This window comes from Engystomops pustulosus, chromosome 3, assembly GCF_040894005.1.
Source record: "Engystomops pustulosus chromosome 3, aEngPut4.maternal, whole genome shotgun sequence".
Classification (NCBI taxonomy): domain Eukaryota; kingdom Metazoa; phylum Chordata; class Amphibia; order Anura; family Leptodactylidae; genus Engystomops; species Engystomops pustulosus.
In genome coordinates, this window is record NC_092413.1 from 143,522,717 (window position 1) to 143,538,240 (window position 15,524).

General features: G+C 39.9%; 1 protein-coding gene across 2 annotated transcripts in view; it reads left to right on the top strand.

Moving 5' to 3' along the window:
• Positions 1 to 1,315: 1,315 nt before the first annotated feature.
• Positions 1,316 to 15,524, top strand: part of CLCN2 (chloride voltage-gated channel 2) — a 99,802-nt gene continuing 85,593 nt past the window's right edge. For both annotated transcript variants that reach the window (XM_072142368.1, XM_072142369.1), the window contains exon 1: positions 1,316 to 1,475. In XM_072142368.1, coding sequence (XP_071998469.1) covers positions 1,425 to 1,475 — 51 coding nt within the window. In that variant the 5' untranslated portion in view covers positions 1,316 to 1,424. The remainder of the gene's footprint in view (positions 1,476 to 15,524) is intronic.

A 15,524-nucleotide genomic window follows, 5' to 3' on the forward strand; every position in this document is an offset into this window, starting at 1 on the left:
GCTGTATGTATTGTATGGTATATGGCTGCACGCTGTATGTATTGTATGGTATATGGCGGCACGCTGTATGTATTTTATGGTATATGGCGGCACGCTGTATGTATTGTATGGTATATGGCGGCACGCTGTATGTATTATATGGTATATGGCGGCATGCTGTATGTATTATATGGTATTTATCGGCGCGCTGTATGTATTGTATGGTATATGGCGGCACGCTGTATGTAGTGTATGGTATATGGTGGCATGCTGTATGTATTGTATGGTATATGGCTGCACGCTGTATGTATTGTATGGTATATGGCGGCACGCTGTATGTATTGTATGGTATATGGCGGCACGCTGTATGTATTGTATGGTATATGAGGGCACGCTGTATGTATTGTATGGTATATGAGGGCACGCTGTATGTATTGTATGGTATATGGCGGCACGCTGTATGTATTGTATGGTATATGGCGGCACGCTGTATGTATTGTATGGTATATGGCGGCACGCTGTATGTATTGTATGGTATATGGCGGCACGCTGTATGTATTGTATGGTATATGGCGGCACGCTGTATGTATTGTATGGTATATGGCGGCACGCTGTATGTATTATATGGTATATGGCGGCACGCTGTATGTATTGTATGGTATATGGCGGCACGCTGTATGTATTGTATGGTATATGGCGGCACGCTGTATGTATTGTATGGTATATGGCAGCATGCTGTATGTATTGTATGGTATATGGCGGCATGCTGTATGTATTGTATGGTAATAGGTGGCACGCTGTATGTATTGTATGGTATATGGCGGCACGCTGTATGTATTGTATGGTATATGGCGGCACGCTGTATGTATTGTATGGTATATGGCGGCACGCTGTATGTATTGTATGGTATATGGCGGCACGCTGTATGTATTGTATGGTATATGGCGGCACGCTGTATTTAATATAAAATACACACAGCGTGGCGTAACTCTCTTGTGTCTGGCACCGTACGGCCCCTGTATCGCCATAGCCATCTATAGGACGTATATCCGGCTGCTTATATGTCCTCATGAGAGCCATGGTTGTTCTATGGATTGTGATGGTATAAGTGCTTTAGTCAATGGAGTCTTGAGAGGGATTCTGCTAGAATGTGTTCCTCTGTGTATGCAAATAGGTTTTTCCAGCACGAGATAAGGAGAACTATTCCTCGCAATGTCACAGAGGCGTCACATTAGGGGCACAGCATAAGTGTACACTGAGGGGATGAGGGGAGAAGTACAGAGCAGAGGCGGGGAGGAGGCGGGAAGCTGGGCGGGTCCATAACTCCGGGGGCGGGGGCTGCAGAGAGACGTGGGACAGAGAGACTTGTCCTGAATGAGAACGAGCTAGAGACACAGCGGCTGCAGGCTGTGTCAGACCCAGCCAGGAGGGGAAGAGCCGCAGCCATGCCCGGGAACGGGATGGAGCCGAGGGCTCTGAAATACGAGCAGACACTGGTGAGTGGCGGCCAGGAAGCCGCGCCGTCTCGTGTCATTAGAGATGACCTGCCTGCAGCTTCTCCATACCGCTCCATACACCGCGTACACCTCAAGTTCACGGCTCATCTGCAACCTTTGGCTCTCCAGCTGTTTTTGAGACTACAGCTCCCAGAATGCCCTGCAGCCAGTAGCGGGGATCCACAAGTTGAAGATCGCAGAGGAAACTTGAGCTGTCACGTTCAAGTATTCTGAAGGCATTGTGGGACTTGTAGTCTCACATCTGCACCGGAGCCATATGCAGGTTACACTGGCAGCACTGGAATGGAGAGAGGATAGAGAATTGATACGAGGAAGCTCTGTCTTGTCTTATCATATCATAGCCCCTGAGCTGTGCTCCCCTACCCATAGCCAGTAATGAGTTACATAGACGTGTGTGTATACGTTCTCAAATATATATATATATATATATATATATATATATATATATATATATTAGGGTCCCCGACTTACAGACAACCCATAGTTTAAAAACCCTTTGCCCCCTGTAACCTCTGGTGAAGTGATCAGCTGTAAGGCGTCTGTAATGAAGCTTTATTAATAATCCTTGGTCCCATTATAGCAAAAAAATGTAAAACTCTGATTGTCACTGGGGCAAAAAAATATTTTGTCTGGATCTACAATTATAAAATATAGTTTCGAATTGCATACAAATTCTATTTAAGAACAAACCTATGTACCCTATCTAGAACCCTTGGACCAGGCATTTGATGGGCTCAATGGCACGTACATATTGGGAGAGTACTTTTTGCATAAGTACCCTGAACATCTGCATTCACATATTATAGGATGGATTCGCTCTATTTTGTACTGGGTTAGACTTGAACCGCATAGCTCATTCGTGTGATGCTGTATTTTTTTATTTTATTTTTTTAAAACTTAAAAATATCCTATCCCTAACACTAGACATGAAAGGGTAACCTTTAATATTATTCCCACAACATAAAAAAAAGTTTAGTCAAAAAGATACAATCGCTTTTGCCGGTTCTTTCACCTTTTTTTGTTTAAAGAAGTCTGTAGCCCCTTTTATTTTATTACGTGTCCTCAAGGTTTTACTACTTAAGTTCAACCAAAGGAAAAATAGAACACCAAAATAAGCAGGAATCTGTAATATATCTTAGAAATCATGGATGGTTTTTATATTAGCAAAGTACCTGATTATTAGGCTCTTTTTACAGCCATAATGGCCATTTGCCTTGTTAGATACCCACATATAACAAAAAGGAAATGTCAGATGTGGCACATAAACGAAAGCAAACAGGCCACTTTGACTGTCATAGGGACAGTTGGGCTTTTGCTGTTGGGTCCTGCATCTTGCTAACAATGAAGAATGGCTCCCAACCGGGTGTCGAACCCCAGACAAGAACCTAAAGTTTGGGTCTGCTAACCTCTTGTCAACAAGTGTGCTGCTGTTATGTAACATTTTACAACCTTTTAGAAACATAACATTCATTTTTTTCCCATATATTAGCAATTGGTATGAAGAAAATACAGAAGAAATACAGATGCTGAATAGAGGTGATTGAGATTCCTTTTTAAGTCCGGGTTTGGGTGCTTCCCGTGTGACCTGGACATATTGCCAAATTGGTGGCTGTGCAGTCAATCGGGCAAATTGATGCCCCTACCTCCTAGCTGTGATTGTGATGCACCCCAACTTAAAGTTTGGGTCCTCAAATCCCTAATGCTGAACTTTAGCCTAGGACACAGTATACTCTACATTAAGGAATTGTCTGGGATATAAAACAAAATAATTAATACTTAAACTATTCAAGTTTAAGTTCCATGCTTTAGAGGTCTCGGCGGTGCTGCTCAGATTCTTGTATTATATTTCATTTATTTTATGTGCTAGTATTGATGGAAGCCTGTTTTGTGTCCAATTATTCATGGCTGTGATGCTTCCTGGTGGAACCCATCATTATATATAGGTGGTCTGTAAAAATGAGCTAAAACAAGGAAATTTCCACTTTTTACAGGTCAATCAAAAGGGCTGTTGCACTGTATGTTTTGCACCCTAAGGCATAGTTTTTGTCTATATGCTAAGCATTGATTCAGTAAGCATACAAATTTCTATTGACTTAATTTCTACTGGTCCAAGTGTGAGCCGACCAACCCGCCCAAGACAAAACTTAGCGGCTACTTTCATCAGTGTGTGAGTGGACCTCATGTGGAAGTAGTGTAAGGCTGTAGAAAGATGGCATCCCAAGTTATCTTACTGTGATCGACTGACCCAAAAAATAAAGGTGAAGTGTCATTGGGACTACAAAGTGAAAGCTGTAAAAACAAAGCCTGTAAGAAAATGGTGCAGCTAGATTTTTAAGTCAATTCCATTGCATGTTTAATCTTTTTTAGATTTCCGATATATAGCACAAAATATTTGTGACACTAGGAAGACGCTAGCAAATAACATGTTATGGCTTTAGGAATGAGAGAAGTGAAAAAAGGAAAAGTAAAAACTGAAGAGGGCCTGGTCCTGGAGGGTTATATACACTGTGGTAAGAGCTATAATAACACAATGAGGGCTGTATCTGCTGTGTGGCAGGACAGCCAATGCACTACTGACACAACTGAATACTTTGCAGAACATCCCAGAGCATCTGTCATGCTGGGAGTCCCAACCTTTCTTCAGAAATACATTTTGGGACCATAGTGCAGCATTATAGATGATCATGATAGTAGTCAGGCTCCCCACACTGTGCTAGGTTACATACACACAAATGTTTAAGAAAATCTGCTAGTTGTATTTGTTACAGCTAGCACATGTCCCCATTTACTGTAAATTTGCACATGCACAAGGTTGTGGACTCCAAACGATTGAGTAGGTCCTACTCCTGCCCATATTGTGGGTCTGGGCAGTCTTTTAAAATTGACACATACAAACAATGGTTCATGGGAGCACTACATACCATGTGCATGTAGCCTTGAGTTGGGGAAATGTTGGATGACTTGGGATGCCTGCATGCTCAGATTTTCCATGTGGATTTTGGTGTGGAAAATCTGCGGCGTAATAAAGTACCAATGTAAATAATTCATCCGAACAAATCTAGAGCTGAAACAGATTTCTGCTTCAAATTTAAACTGGAGCTTGTTAGCTTATCACATTGAATTCTCTGTGCGGAAAGCGTTCTTTTTTTATGGCTTTGCTCTGTCCTCCTGCCGCAGCATGAAACCACTGCTGCAAAATGGTGGTGGAATAAGTGATGTGTTTAGTGTTATTGACAAAGAAAGTGTATCTTTTGTCATGGAATCTGTTTAATAATTTAAAACCCTAAAATAATTTGATGATCTAACAAATACACACGGACAGATGTATTTCCTTGGGCACGAGCACACCGTAGATGTGTAAGCCGACTGCCCAAGCCACAAAACTCAGGGCAGGACCTAGGAGGTATGAAGCAAACTTCATACACTGATGACACACAGGCAGCAAAGAACGTATCATGGATCTTTTATTTGTGGTCCAATATAGCACATGTTCGTATGGGTGCAAAAGACATGAGTCTGATGTGCCTTATCTCTAGGTAAGTATAAACATTTGTTTTTTTTGATAGCTGCCACAGAATGACATGATACAGGGTGATCTGGGACCCAAACCATAGGTCTATAAGGACTTGTAGTTAGTTTAGTGTCCCAAATCGTCCTGACTTGTTCTCTGTAATGCTGTTCCTTTCTACAGTTGTGAGGCTATTTTACTTGTATCTGCTTATTTTGTGATATCAGAGAAAAATAGATAGAATTAAACATAGTATTTTGTTTATTTTTACATTCCTGAATCTTATTTTTGAGCATTGAAAGATAATTTAGCTATCACACGCCCATCGGGCCAGAAATTATGTGTTTGTAGAAGGGTTATGCAGAATACAAAGGGGTGTTTTGTATTGTATTCCGTGGGTGAGTATTTCTATGTTCTACTACTGTGTGGGTGCCACATTTTTAAGTATTACTTTTTAATATATTTATGTATGTAAAACAAAGGGGAAAAAAGGAATAAATGTATAAAAGAATAGAATAAGTATAAAAAAAGCAGAAAAAGGAAAACATATAAAACTTAACATAAAACATAAACTTAAAAGTATCAATTCCAAGAGTCTGTTTCATAAAAAAAACCTGGCAGAATTTGTTCAAGTGATACCAAATATTATAAGATCAGAAGAGCGACTATCACAAAATCAAGAAAAAAAGTGTGTAAACCAGTGAAGGGTCGCGTACACATAACCAAATATCACGCTAAAATAAAAAAGTAAAACTGTAAAGTAGAATGGTTCCCAGCTAGGAGACCATGTCCTGGGTACTAGTAAAAAGGGGGGAAGGGGTTAGGATAAGGGGAGGATACATGAAATGCCACATTTGTCAGTTTTGTAGCACTAAACTGTAGCCCAGAAAAAAAACTAGTTGTCATTTTGTGTGGCCTGATATGTGTTTTCTTTTCTTGGAACACATTATTAGTAAGGTGTATGTACTGAAGGCTTGCAGATCGTTATTTGCCTGAATAATTATCTGTCCTCTCAGCTAATAATTCACTTGTTCAGGCCTAAGACTTTGTTCTTGCTGATAGTGTTCTTTCGGAGTTCAGTATCCATCCATAATGTTATGACCCTTACATATGGGAATACGTGGCTGTATCATGTCTCCCTAGTGATGTATTAGGTAAATAACATGTAATATGATTAGCATTACATGGGTGCTAATATACAAATAATATTATATAAGGGGCTAGCTGTATTTTAAAGGGCAATTCAAACAAATTTTTTTCTATATGCATTTTAAAGAGATTGTCCATCTCTAAGTGAAATACAGTATGTTGGATCCGGCTGCTGTAACTCTACTTCTGGTGGTGTTATTTGACTAAGGGATAATGTGGATAAGGGCACAATACCCTCAAATGAATCGAAAAAGTCCAACCTCTCTTTATAGTATAAAAAAAATCATCCACACAGCTATAAATAGCAATGTATAGTGGCCATAAATGTAAACTCTTTTTTTTACTGTTTCTTTGACCTGTTTAGTGTCAAATAGTCTAAGCCTGACAAAATGTAATAACTCAATAGTTCTAACATTGCTATGCAAACTGTAAGAGATTACAAAAAATAACAACAAATCACCACAACAATAAGAAATTTAAAAATTCTAAGGCAGGAAGATTGATCCACAACATTCTTAAAAGAAGTTTTTTTTTAATGTTTTACAATCTTGTTTCCATGTTCTGGACAAACAGGACCTGGTGAGTTTTAACAGTGGAACAACAATTCTCCAACCTTTATTGTGATACCCCAGCATATATCCATAAGTCAATAGAGCTATGTTATAAGCAAATATCCATTTCTAACTTTCCATGTCATACGTGTAACATGAACAAATAGGAGCTAGATACTCCCTGGCCCCCGACTCTGCAGCACATCCACCTACATACATCAAGCCATAGTTATTTTAATAATGGCAGGATATTCATTGACTCATACATATTTGATCTCAATGTCTGCTGGAGTTTAAAGGAAGCTTATGATTTCTTTCATTGTGGCAATTAACATTGATGTGATTCTGCGCATACTGAGACTAAATGTATATGTCTGTTACAGTAAATCAGTAGTAGTCTTGAATCTTTCTATACCAGGTTTTATCAAATATTTGGCATTTACAATTGTTATCTATCAAGTTGCCGCAATAGAGTACACATAAACCACCTTTGCTCTTCTCCAGTAATGAAGGTCAAGGTAAGGCTTGAAGAATAAGGGATTAATAGTATCGACTGTCTTATCACTCAAACTAAATGATAAAGACAAGTTAATATACTGAGGATCAATAAAAAAACACTTGTTATCTGCTTGGATTCTGTCCAGTGATCGAACAGGTTCATTCGGGTGGCATCCACAATAGCTATGACTGTACATGTAATTATCAATGGCTGTTACACATGTGAAAATTGCAATGGTATCTGTAATATGCCCTTGACTTGTCCTCTCTTGTCAAATGGGCCTTTTCTTAGCAAAGGTTTAGTGAAGTCTTTCTAGTTGCAATTTTTACACTAAACTAGAAAGCTATGTACTACAAAGTTAATATAGTTCAGTGGTTCTCAACCTTTCTAATGCTGTGACCCCGCAATACAGTTCCCCATGTTGCGGTGACCCCAAACCATGTACAAGAATGTTGTATTTGCACCCAAAACGCGATAAAATCGAGGCTCCGATGGCTTTAGGCGACCCCTGTGTTTTGGTCATTCGACCCCTGCCGGGGTCGTGACCCACAGGTTGGGAACCCCTTATATAGTTATTCTAAAAACAGCTAAAAGAGTAGTTTCTCTTGTGTCACACCATATTGCAAAATATTACTAGCTCTTTCTACTAAAGTCAAAAAAAAAGTTGTCAACCATGTTTTTGTCTGTGTAGATGAACACTAAAACATCTGTCTTCATTGATGGGGGGGCAAGTAGAAATGTTTGTGTTTTTGGTGTTTTCCTTCTAAGAGATTACTGTTCATTGTGTGAAGGGTTACTGGTTTATGGATTAGTGTGCTGAAGTTCTGGCTGTAGACCTTAAATAATCCAGGGGATCCCTGTGAGAAATGGGTTATAGACAGAGTTTATAAGATTTAGTTAATCTGGTATTTTAGTAATTGGAGAAATTAGAAGAAATCAACCACTAATAAAACTAGAAATACCCACCTCCTTGATCCCTTCACCGTCCGACACTAGTCTTGACACGCTGGGATCACGTAGAAAAGAAACAAGACAAGATGTTTGGCTCCGGGCTGCTAATTAGGCACACCCCCGCCACTTTCCTCTCCAATGCTGGGAGCGCGAAGCACATCTCACTTGACGTTGCCTCTCTCCAAGCATGGGAGAGAGATGTGTGAAGGCATGCATAATTAGCAGCACAGATCACCGGACATCTTGTCTCCGTGGTGCCAAGTATAACTTTCTTTTCTAGGTGATCCCAGAATGTCAAGACTAGTGGCGGACAGCGCTGGAATCAAGATCAGAGGAGCAGAGGTGAGTATTTCTAGGTTTATTTTGTTTCTTTTTTGAGTGGTTGATTTCCTTTAAAAAAAATAAAAATGAAATGCTAGTCTTCTAAATGGACATTTTACACATACCTACTGCAACTAATATTGTTAAAACCAAAACAGCTCTGCTGGATGATTAGACCTCTCCAATAGACCTTTGAAGGTGTCCTATGGTATTTGGCAGCACAATTTTAGTAGTACTATATGCACTTTCATTCCTGTAAGTTGGTTGTAGCTCCATGGATCAGACATGTTTTTCCACCATACTCCAAAGATGCTCTTCAGATCAGGGAAATCCACAACTTGATCTTTCTGTTCCTAAAGAATATTTCCAGTGTGATGATCCATATTCTATGGCCACATGGTATATTAGGCCCAAGAATGGTGCACATTGGAGGCAATGACCAGGTTTTCAATTTATTTTTTATTAAACATTGCCACATTAACATTGTCCTGAAGCATCACACTGAGACTACTTTCACACTTCGTCTTAAGATCAGCGTATATACATAGAAAGCACCCAACAGATATGCGGAGCATATACATAGACATATAGGGCACATTTACTAAGGGCTCTGTGCCAGTTTTCTCTTGGACTTTGCACATTCTTTTAGGTGCAAACTGCTTGCACAGGTATTTAAGAAGTGCCTGCGCCATATTTGTGTCACACGTGACCGTTTGGGGCGTGGCTGCAGTATGCTTCATGCGACACAAATTTCTGCACTGAAGGGGGCGTTCCGGTGCTCAGTCGGACCATGCGCCAGATTTAACATGCAAAGTCTGACAGAAATGTGTTGCATGCCCTATGTTAAAGGTGCAGTTTGTACTGTTCTTAGTAAATGTGCCCCATACTGTCAAAAGGAGGAGAGGCATCCTTTATGCTTCCAGCTTCTCAGTATATGTCATATACTGTGCAAAAAAATATGACACAGTGCCCCCTCCTACTGAGTGACATATACACTCCATAGAGGCCATTAGAGGCAATGGGGGGAGGGGGGATGTTGAGCATAAAGACAGTGACATCATTGGTGAGCCACCCTGTACATTGGTAGCAGCCAATCATTGGCTTCTGCGGATGTTCATGCCTTCTCCCACTTTGAAGGGGGTTGGGAGAGGAACAGGAGGACGTATCCCACTGTTTGAAATACAGTGGGATACGTCCTAGCCCTCCGTTTTAAGGACACGTTGGGAATTCTCTGAACGTATTTGTACAACGGATTACAAAAATGAGGTATTAAGTCGGCCTAACCTGGTGTTATCTCTTTCCCAGGTAAGCAAAACACATGCCCCTGGTCATCCACATGATGTAAAAAAATATGATTTAATTGGGCTCCAGGAGCCGATGGGCTCTTTGGATAGTTATTTAACACCTTCCTGCTCTAAGCCATGTAATAAATAAATTGGAGGGGTTAGGCAGGGCTTATTAATACTTACACTGGAACATTTGTTCCTGCTTTACAACACATGATCTATTTGAACTGAAAATTAATTTGCTGCATCATATACCCCCACTCCATTATGTCATTATTATTAGCTAGTAAATCCTTTTCTCTCCATCAGTAAGTGGTTTTGATGTTATGTTTTTTAATGGATATGGAGTTTGTGCTTTTGCACCATGCATGTAGTGTATTTGAATGTATGCTTTGCTGCATACCTTTTATTAGTCTAATGTCTCATAATAAATTTTTTATCTATTGGACTGAGGTACTTTTTCAGAATTTCAAGATTAGGGTTCATTCACATGGCCATCTGGGGGGGACGTACATGCAGCCGCAAATTTGCGGGCGCATATACGTCCCCATAGATGGCGGCGGTTCCGTTCTGCGCCGTACACCAGGAAAAAATAGAGCCTGCTTTCTCTGTTCTTTCTGTCTTTTATTTATTCATATTCAGTTTGATTCCTGTGAGCAAGTCATTTTAGGAGTTCAGTTGACCATAATACAATAAAAATCCACTGTCATGGGTCTCATGACTGCAGCACATTAAATGCTCAGCTGTTGGGTCACATGAATATCTGCGGAAAACTGCATACAAATTCCAATATGGAACCTGCACATATTTTTATTGAATGCCACAAAGTTCAAAATCAGCAGAACTGAAACAAAGTGAATTATCTGCAAAGTTACTTGGAATATTATGTAACACACCATGCCGTCTGCATACAGATCCTCCCACTGTTGCCAACGGAAACATTTAAGATTACAACTGTCATTCACAGTCTTGCTGAGAATAGAGGATGGGATTTGGTTACTATGGGCAATAGTGACACTTTTATTATAACACTGTTTAGGAAAACGGTCTTGTCCTTCACAAAATAAACCTGCTAAGTATCATAATATTAACACAGAATTCATCAAAACAAAAAGTAATCAAACCCTACCTTAATATATTGTATCTCATACACTGTACCGGTATAGTGAGACTGGCTACTGCTGGCCAAATAGTCAGTAACGCAAAGCTCTTGCCCAGGACTGCTTGTCCCATTGCATTCTGTGCATGCATAATCTTTCAGTTTTGTGTGTGTGTGTGAAAAAGTCCTTGTGCTTAGCTGCCTCTTGGTGAGCATCCAGAAGTCATGAATGCCTGAGAGAAACCCTGGAGGTTTTGTTTGTGTGATTGATGGACCTTTAGGACTGTACTGCCATTGGTAGGGTCCCAGATACTTGTATAGTTAGGTACACACAGGAGCAAGGACTAATGAATATGTCTTTTGTTTGAGTAAACTTTGACAAGGCAGAACATCTTCTTGCAGAACAGCTGAAGTCCCATGCCATAAGAGTAATGGAAATTGACTAAAACTGTACGGATATGACATCAGTAACAGTGTCAAACAGTAATCATTGTTATGTATCATGTAGCTTTTGAATGAAGCTGGAAGACTTGGCACAGTAATCATGTTAAAATGTGATATATTTTTTTTTTAATTATTATTTATTTATTGATTGATTTTTTTATATTGACAACTTGTCTTTAAGTGATTCAATATCAGATCAGGTAGAACTACTATCACTTCACAGACCAGTGATGTCATGTCCATCAGTCTCAGGACCGGTTTATCTTTTAGCCCTGTTCAAGAGAATGTAAGATGTGGTATTATATACAGCTACTACAACAGTGATGGCGAACCTTTTTATAGGCTGAATTTCCAAACTGCAACATAATATTGCAAATTGTCAACACAGATATGTATGCAGTAACTTATTGCAATCTTTTTTACTCTGGGCTGTACCACAGCTGTTAATGGTCCTGAGGACACCAATATCTTTGACAGAAGGAGGGAAAGTTCGGGTTGCCACTGGAGCTTCCCTTGACAGCCCCCAATGAAGGGGTTCCAATAACTCTTATGATAACCTGACCCTGTCCACACCTTCTCTCTCTTCCTGCAGTCTTGGGTAGACCAGGATTCTTCACTTTAAAATAATGCAAAGTGTGGCACATCCTGGGCTACCTGGGACTGCAGGAGGATCCCTTAAATCCTTTCTGTGGAAAGAGTGCCTACTGAGAGGGCTCTGTGTGCCACCTCTGGCACCCCAGTCATAGGTTCAATACTACTGCACTAAACACATTAGTACATTGCTGTGTTTGCTAAGTAATGAACTATAGCGCTCCTTTAAAAAATGTGGACTCATCAAACGTGTGATTAGAATATGTGCTGCCTGTCAGAGTAACCTCAAACTGTAACTGATTACTGAGTAATTACTGATTACTACTACTAAGAAAAATAAATCTTGGAATACCCCTTTTAAAATTCATAAATGTAGGATGTGACCACATCATGTGGATTTTGGTGGAAGTCATTGGTGTAAGCCAGTGTATAAGTTAGCATAGATTCAGCCACAACATAGACTAAGGTTAAATGCTAACCCACCTTCCATGTTTCCAGCTTTAGAGCAGCCTGTTATTATATTGGAAACTCTTTAGTGCAACATGCTCAATAAACAAAAAAAATCTAAATGTTCATTACATTTTTAGTAAAAAAGTACAAAAGTTATTAACAACAGGCCCTGTATTGAAAAGTCCCAGGGTTGTGACAACTATAAGAAACCACATCTGATAACTACAGATCAGTCTTTGACATTGCTATTGAAGAATTCAAGTCATCCACATTCTGTTTGTATCTTGCCGTGGTTAAGGCCTGTGATCGTAGTAGTAGTGTAGTGGTAAACTGAATACAAATGTAACACCAACCACTCGCAGTCCATTAACGACCCATAATAGTGTGTGGACAACACACTGACACACTAATTTCAATAGACCCATGCACATACAGTGTTTTTCACAGTTCCATCATGAGGCTGTAGAAAACCCAGACCAGGTCCTACCCTTCAAAGGGTTTTGCCAGACTTCTGTTTTGGGGATCCATTAAACATAGAAAAACATATGTGGTTCGGCCACAGATTACACACTTATAACATATGGTCCACAAAAACTGACCACTGACCCAACAGCACAGCTATTGTACAGGTAGGATAGGATACATCCTAAAATGGTTTCATTTTAATAATTTAAAGCTCCTGTGTTCCAGTTGTATGCATAATAAGCCAGTCCATGGAGAGCCCCATTGCCTGCACATATGTACCGAGGGAAGTATGATGCTGCATCACTGTTTCTGTCTGTGGATATGATTATGTCTAGCGTACAATTGACTACTACCCATCAGCAAATAGCATCCAGACAAGTGGGAGTCTATAGCCTATTTGTTTTCTGTTTTGTGTAGATGAGCGAGAAATAATTTACAGACTTCCCATCTCTTCAGATGGTTCTGTGGCTGTCTGCAGGAAACGGCAGTAGAATTGGCCCAGAGAGATCTTCCTTCCTTATTGGTACAATGAGCTCCTGGGGAGGAGGGAAACTATAGCATATGCCAGTGATGGCAAACCTTTTAGACACAGAGTGCCCAAACTACAACCAAAACCCATGTATTTTTCGCAAAGTGCCAATTCGACAATTTAAGCAGTAACTTATTACTCCCTGCTCTGTCACAGGTTTAAATTGTATAGGCACCCGAGGAAACCAATTCAGTAGAAAGAAGTAGAAGAAGTTTGGATTATCACTGTAGCTTCCTTCTGGGGTTCTGGGCTGCCTGGGAGTACAGGAGGCCTTGAATCCTGTCTGGCAAACTCTACCCTGGGGTGATGGCAAGGGTGCCCACAAAGAGGGCTCTGAGTGCCACCTCTGGCACCCGTGCCATAGGTTCGCCACCACTGGCATATGCCCTTCAGATTTCATATGTCATAGGCAGGTAAAGGTAAAGAAGGATGCCTAGTGAACCATCCTTGATCTGAAACTCAAGCACCATTGCTTTATACAGCAAGCCAATGATCAAAAACTAAAGAGCAAGTTCACCTCTGATTGATCAAAGGAGTAAACAGGTTTTTGATGGTCCTAACCTGAACCCCATTGAGATGCTCTAACTGGTACTAATTTGCAGAAGACAATAATTAATCCGTTTGACCCACATCATTGTAAAATTCTGATGTAAACTTGCTCCTACTAAAAGGTGGCACAAACAAAGTGGAACCATTATAGGTGGACCATGTGACTGAAGTTAAGTCTTCTAATAAATATTTACATTGTGAGTTTAAAAGATCAGAAAGTTAAAAGAAAAAAATTAGGGTTTTCGACCCTTTGGACACATAGGGGCACATTTATCAAGCTGTCTGAAAGTCGGAATATTTCTAGTTTCCCATGGCAACCAATAAACACTCCCCTTTAAGATATTCATGAGCACTGGTAAAATGAAAGCTGAGCTGTGATCGGGCAACTAGAAATATTCTGTCTTTGAGACAGCTAGATAATTCTGCCCCATAGAGTAAGTTAAGAACTTGTAGGGCAAGCACAGATTTCAAAAATTGTGGACAACTGAATAAAGGGAGGATGTTTTTAATACTGGCTAAGGGTAAGGACCACACAGAATATATCTGCAGCAGAAATTCTGAAACTATCATTCTGCTGCATAAATGTTTGCCTATTTATGTGTTTCTTTAGCTCACAGAACTTCAAGGTCATGATGTGATTTGAAAGCTAGGAATCTTCAATCTTTTATAGAACACAAGATTAGGCCAAGTAAAGTAACGCTTCCCCTTCAGCCTCTTATTTTTCAAAAGGTATACAGGGAAAAAGGACATTTCATACCTTACTTGAGGGGGCTGGTAGTTCAGTGGAGTAAGAGCTGGTGATAGTCTCCCTTTAAGCCATGTCCCATTCTCAAGCTCACACCTTGTTACACTGTATAACAAAATACATTTCACCCTTTCATGACCGGTCAATGCAAATATATATGTCGGCCGATCATGAAGGGCTGTATGGAGAGGGCTCACCGACTGAATCCTCTCCATACATGGTGGTTGTCAGCTGTATTATACTTGTTATACAGTTGTATTGCAGTATACAGGCAGTCCCCGGGTTACATATAAGATTGGGTCTGTAGGTTGGTTCTTAAGTTGCATTTGTTTGTAAGTCGGAACTGTATATTTTATCATTGTAATCCCAGCCAGAACTTTTTTGGTCTCTGTGACAATTGGATTTTATAAATGTTGGATTGTCATAAGAATCAATATTAACACTAAAGCTTCATTACAGACGCCTGTGATAACTGTTACAGCTGATTATTGTAGCCTGGGGCTAAAGTACAATAAATTACCAATATCTAGAGGTCCGTTTGTAACTAGGGGTCGTATGTAAGTCGAGTGTTCTTAAGTAGGGGACCGCCTGTATTGTCTTAGCGATCAGATCCCCTAGGTACTTGAACCCTTGGAGGGCTGAAATAGTAAATGAAAATGTTAATTTTTAAAAAAAACAAACAAGTAAAATCACAAACATATTAGGTATTTCCATGTCCCAAATATGTTCAATCCATCAAAATATAAATTTTTTCGAAAGGTATTAAGATCCAAACAATAATTGAGAGGTATCATCTTGTCTGTATATTGAAAATTCCTAAAAATAAAGCTAATTAGAATATGGCTCAACTGTGGGGGGGTTTTCCAATTCTACCATATTTGTATTTTTTTT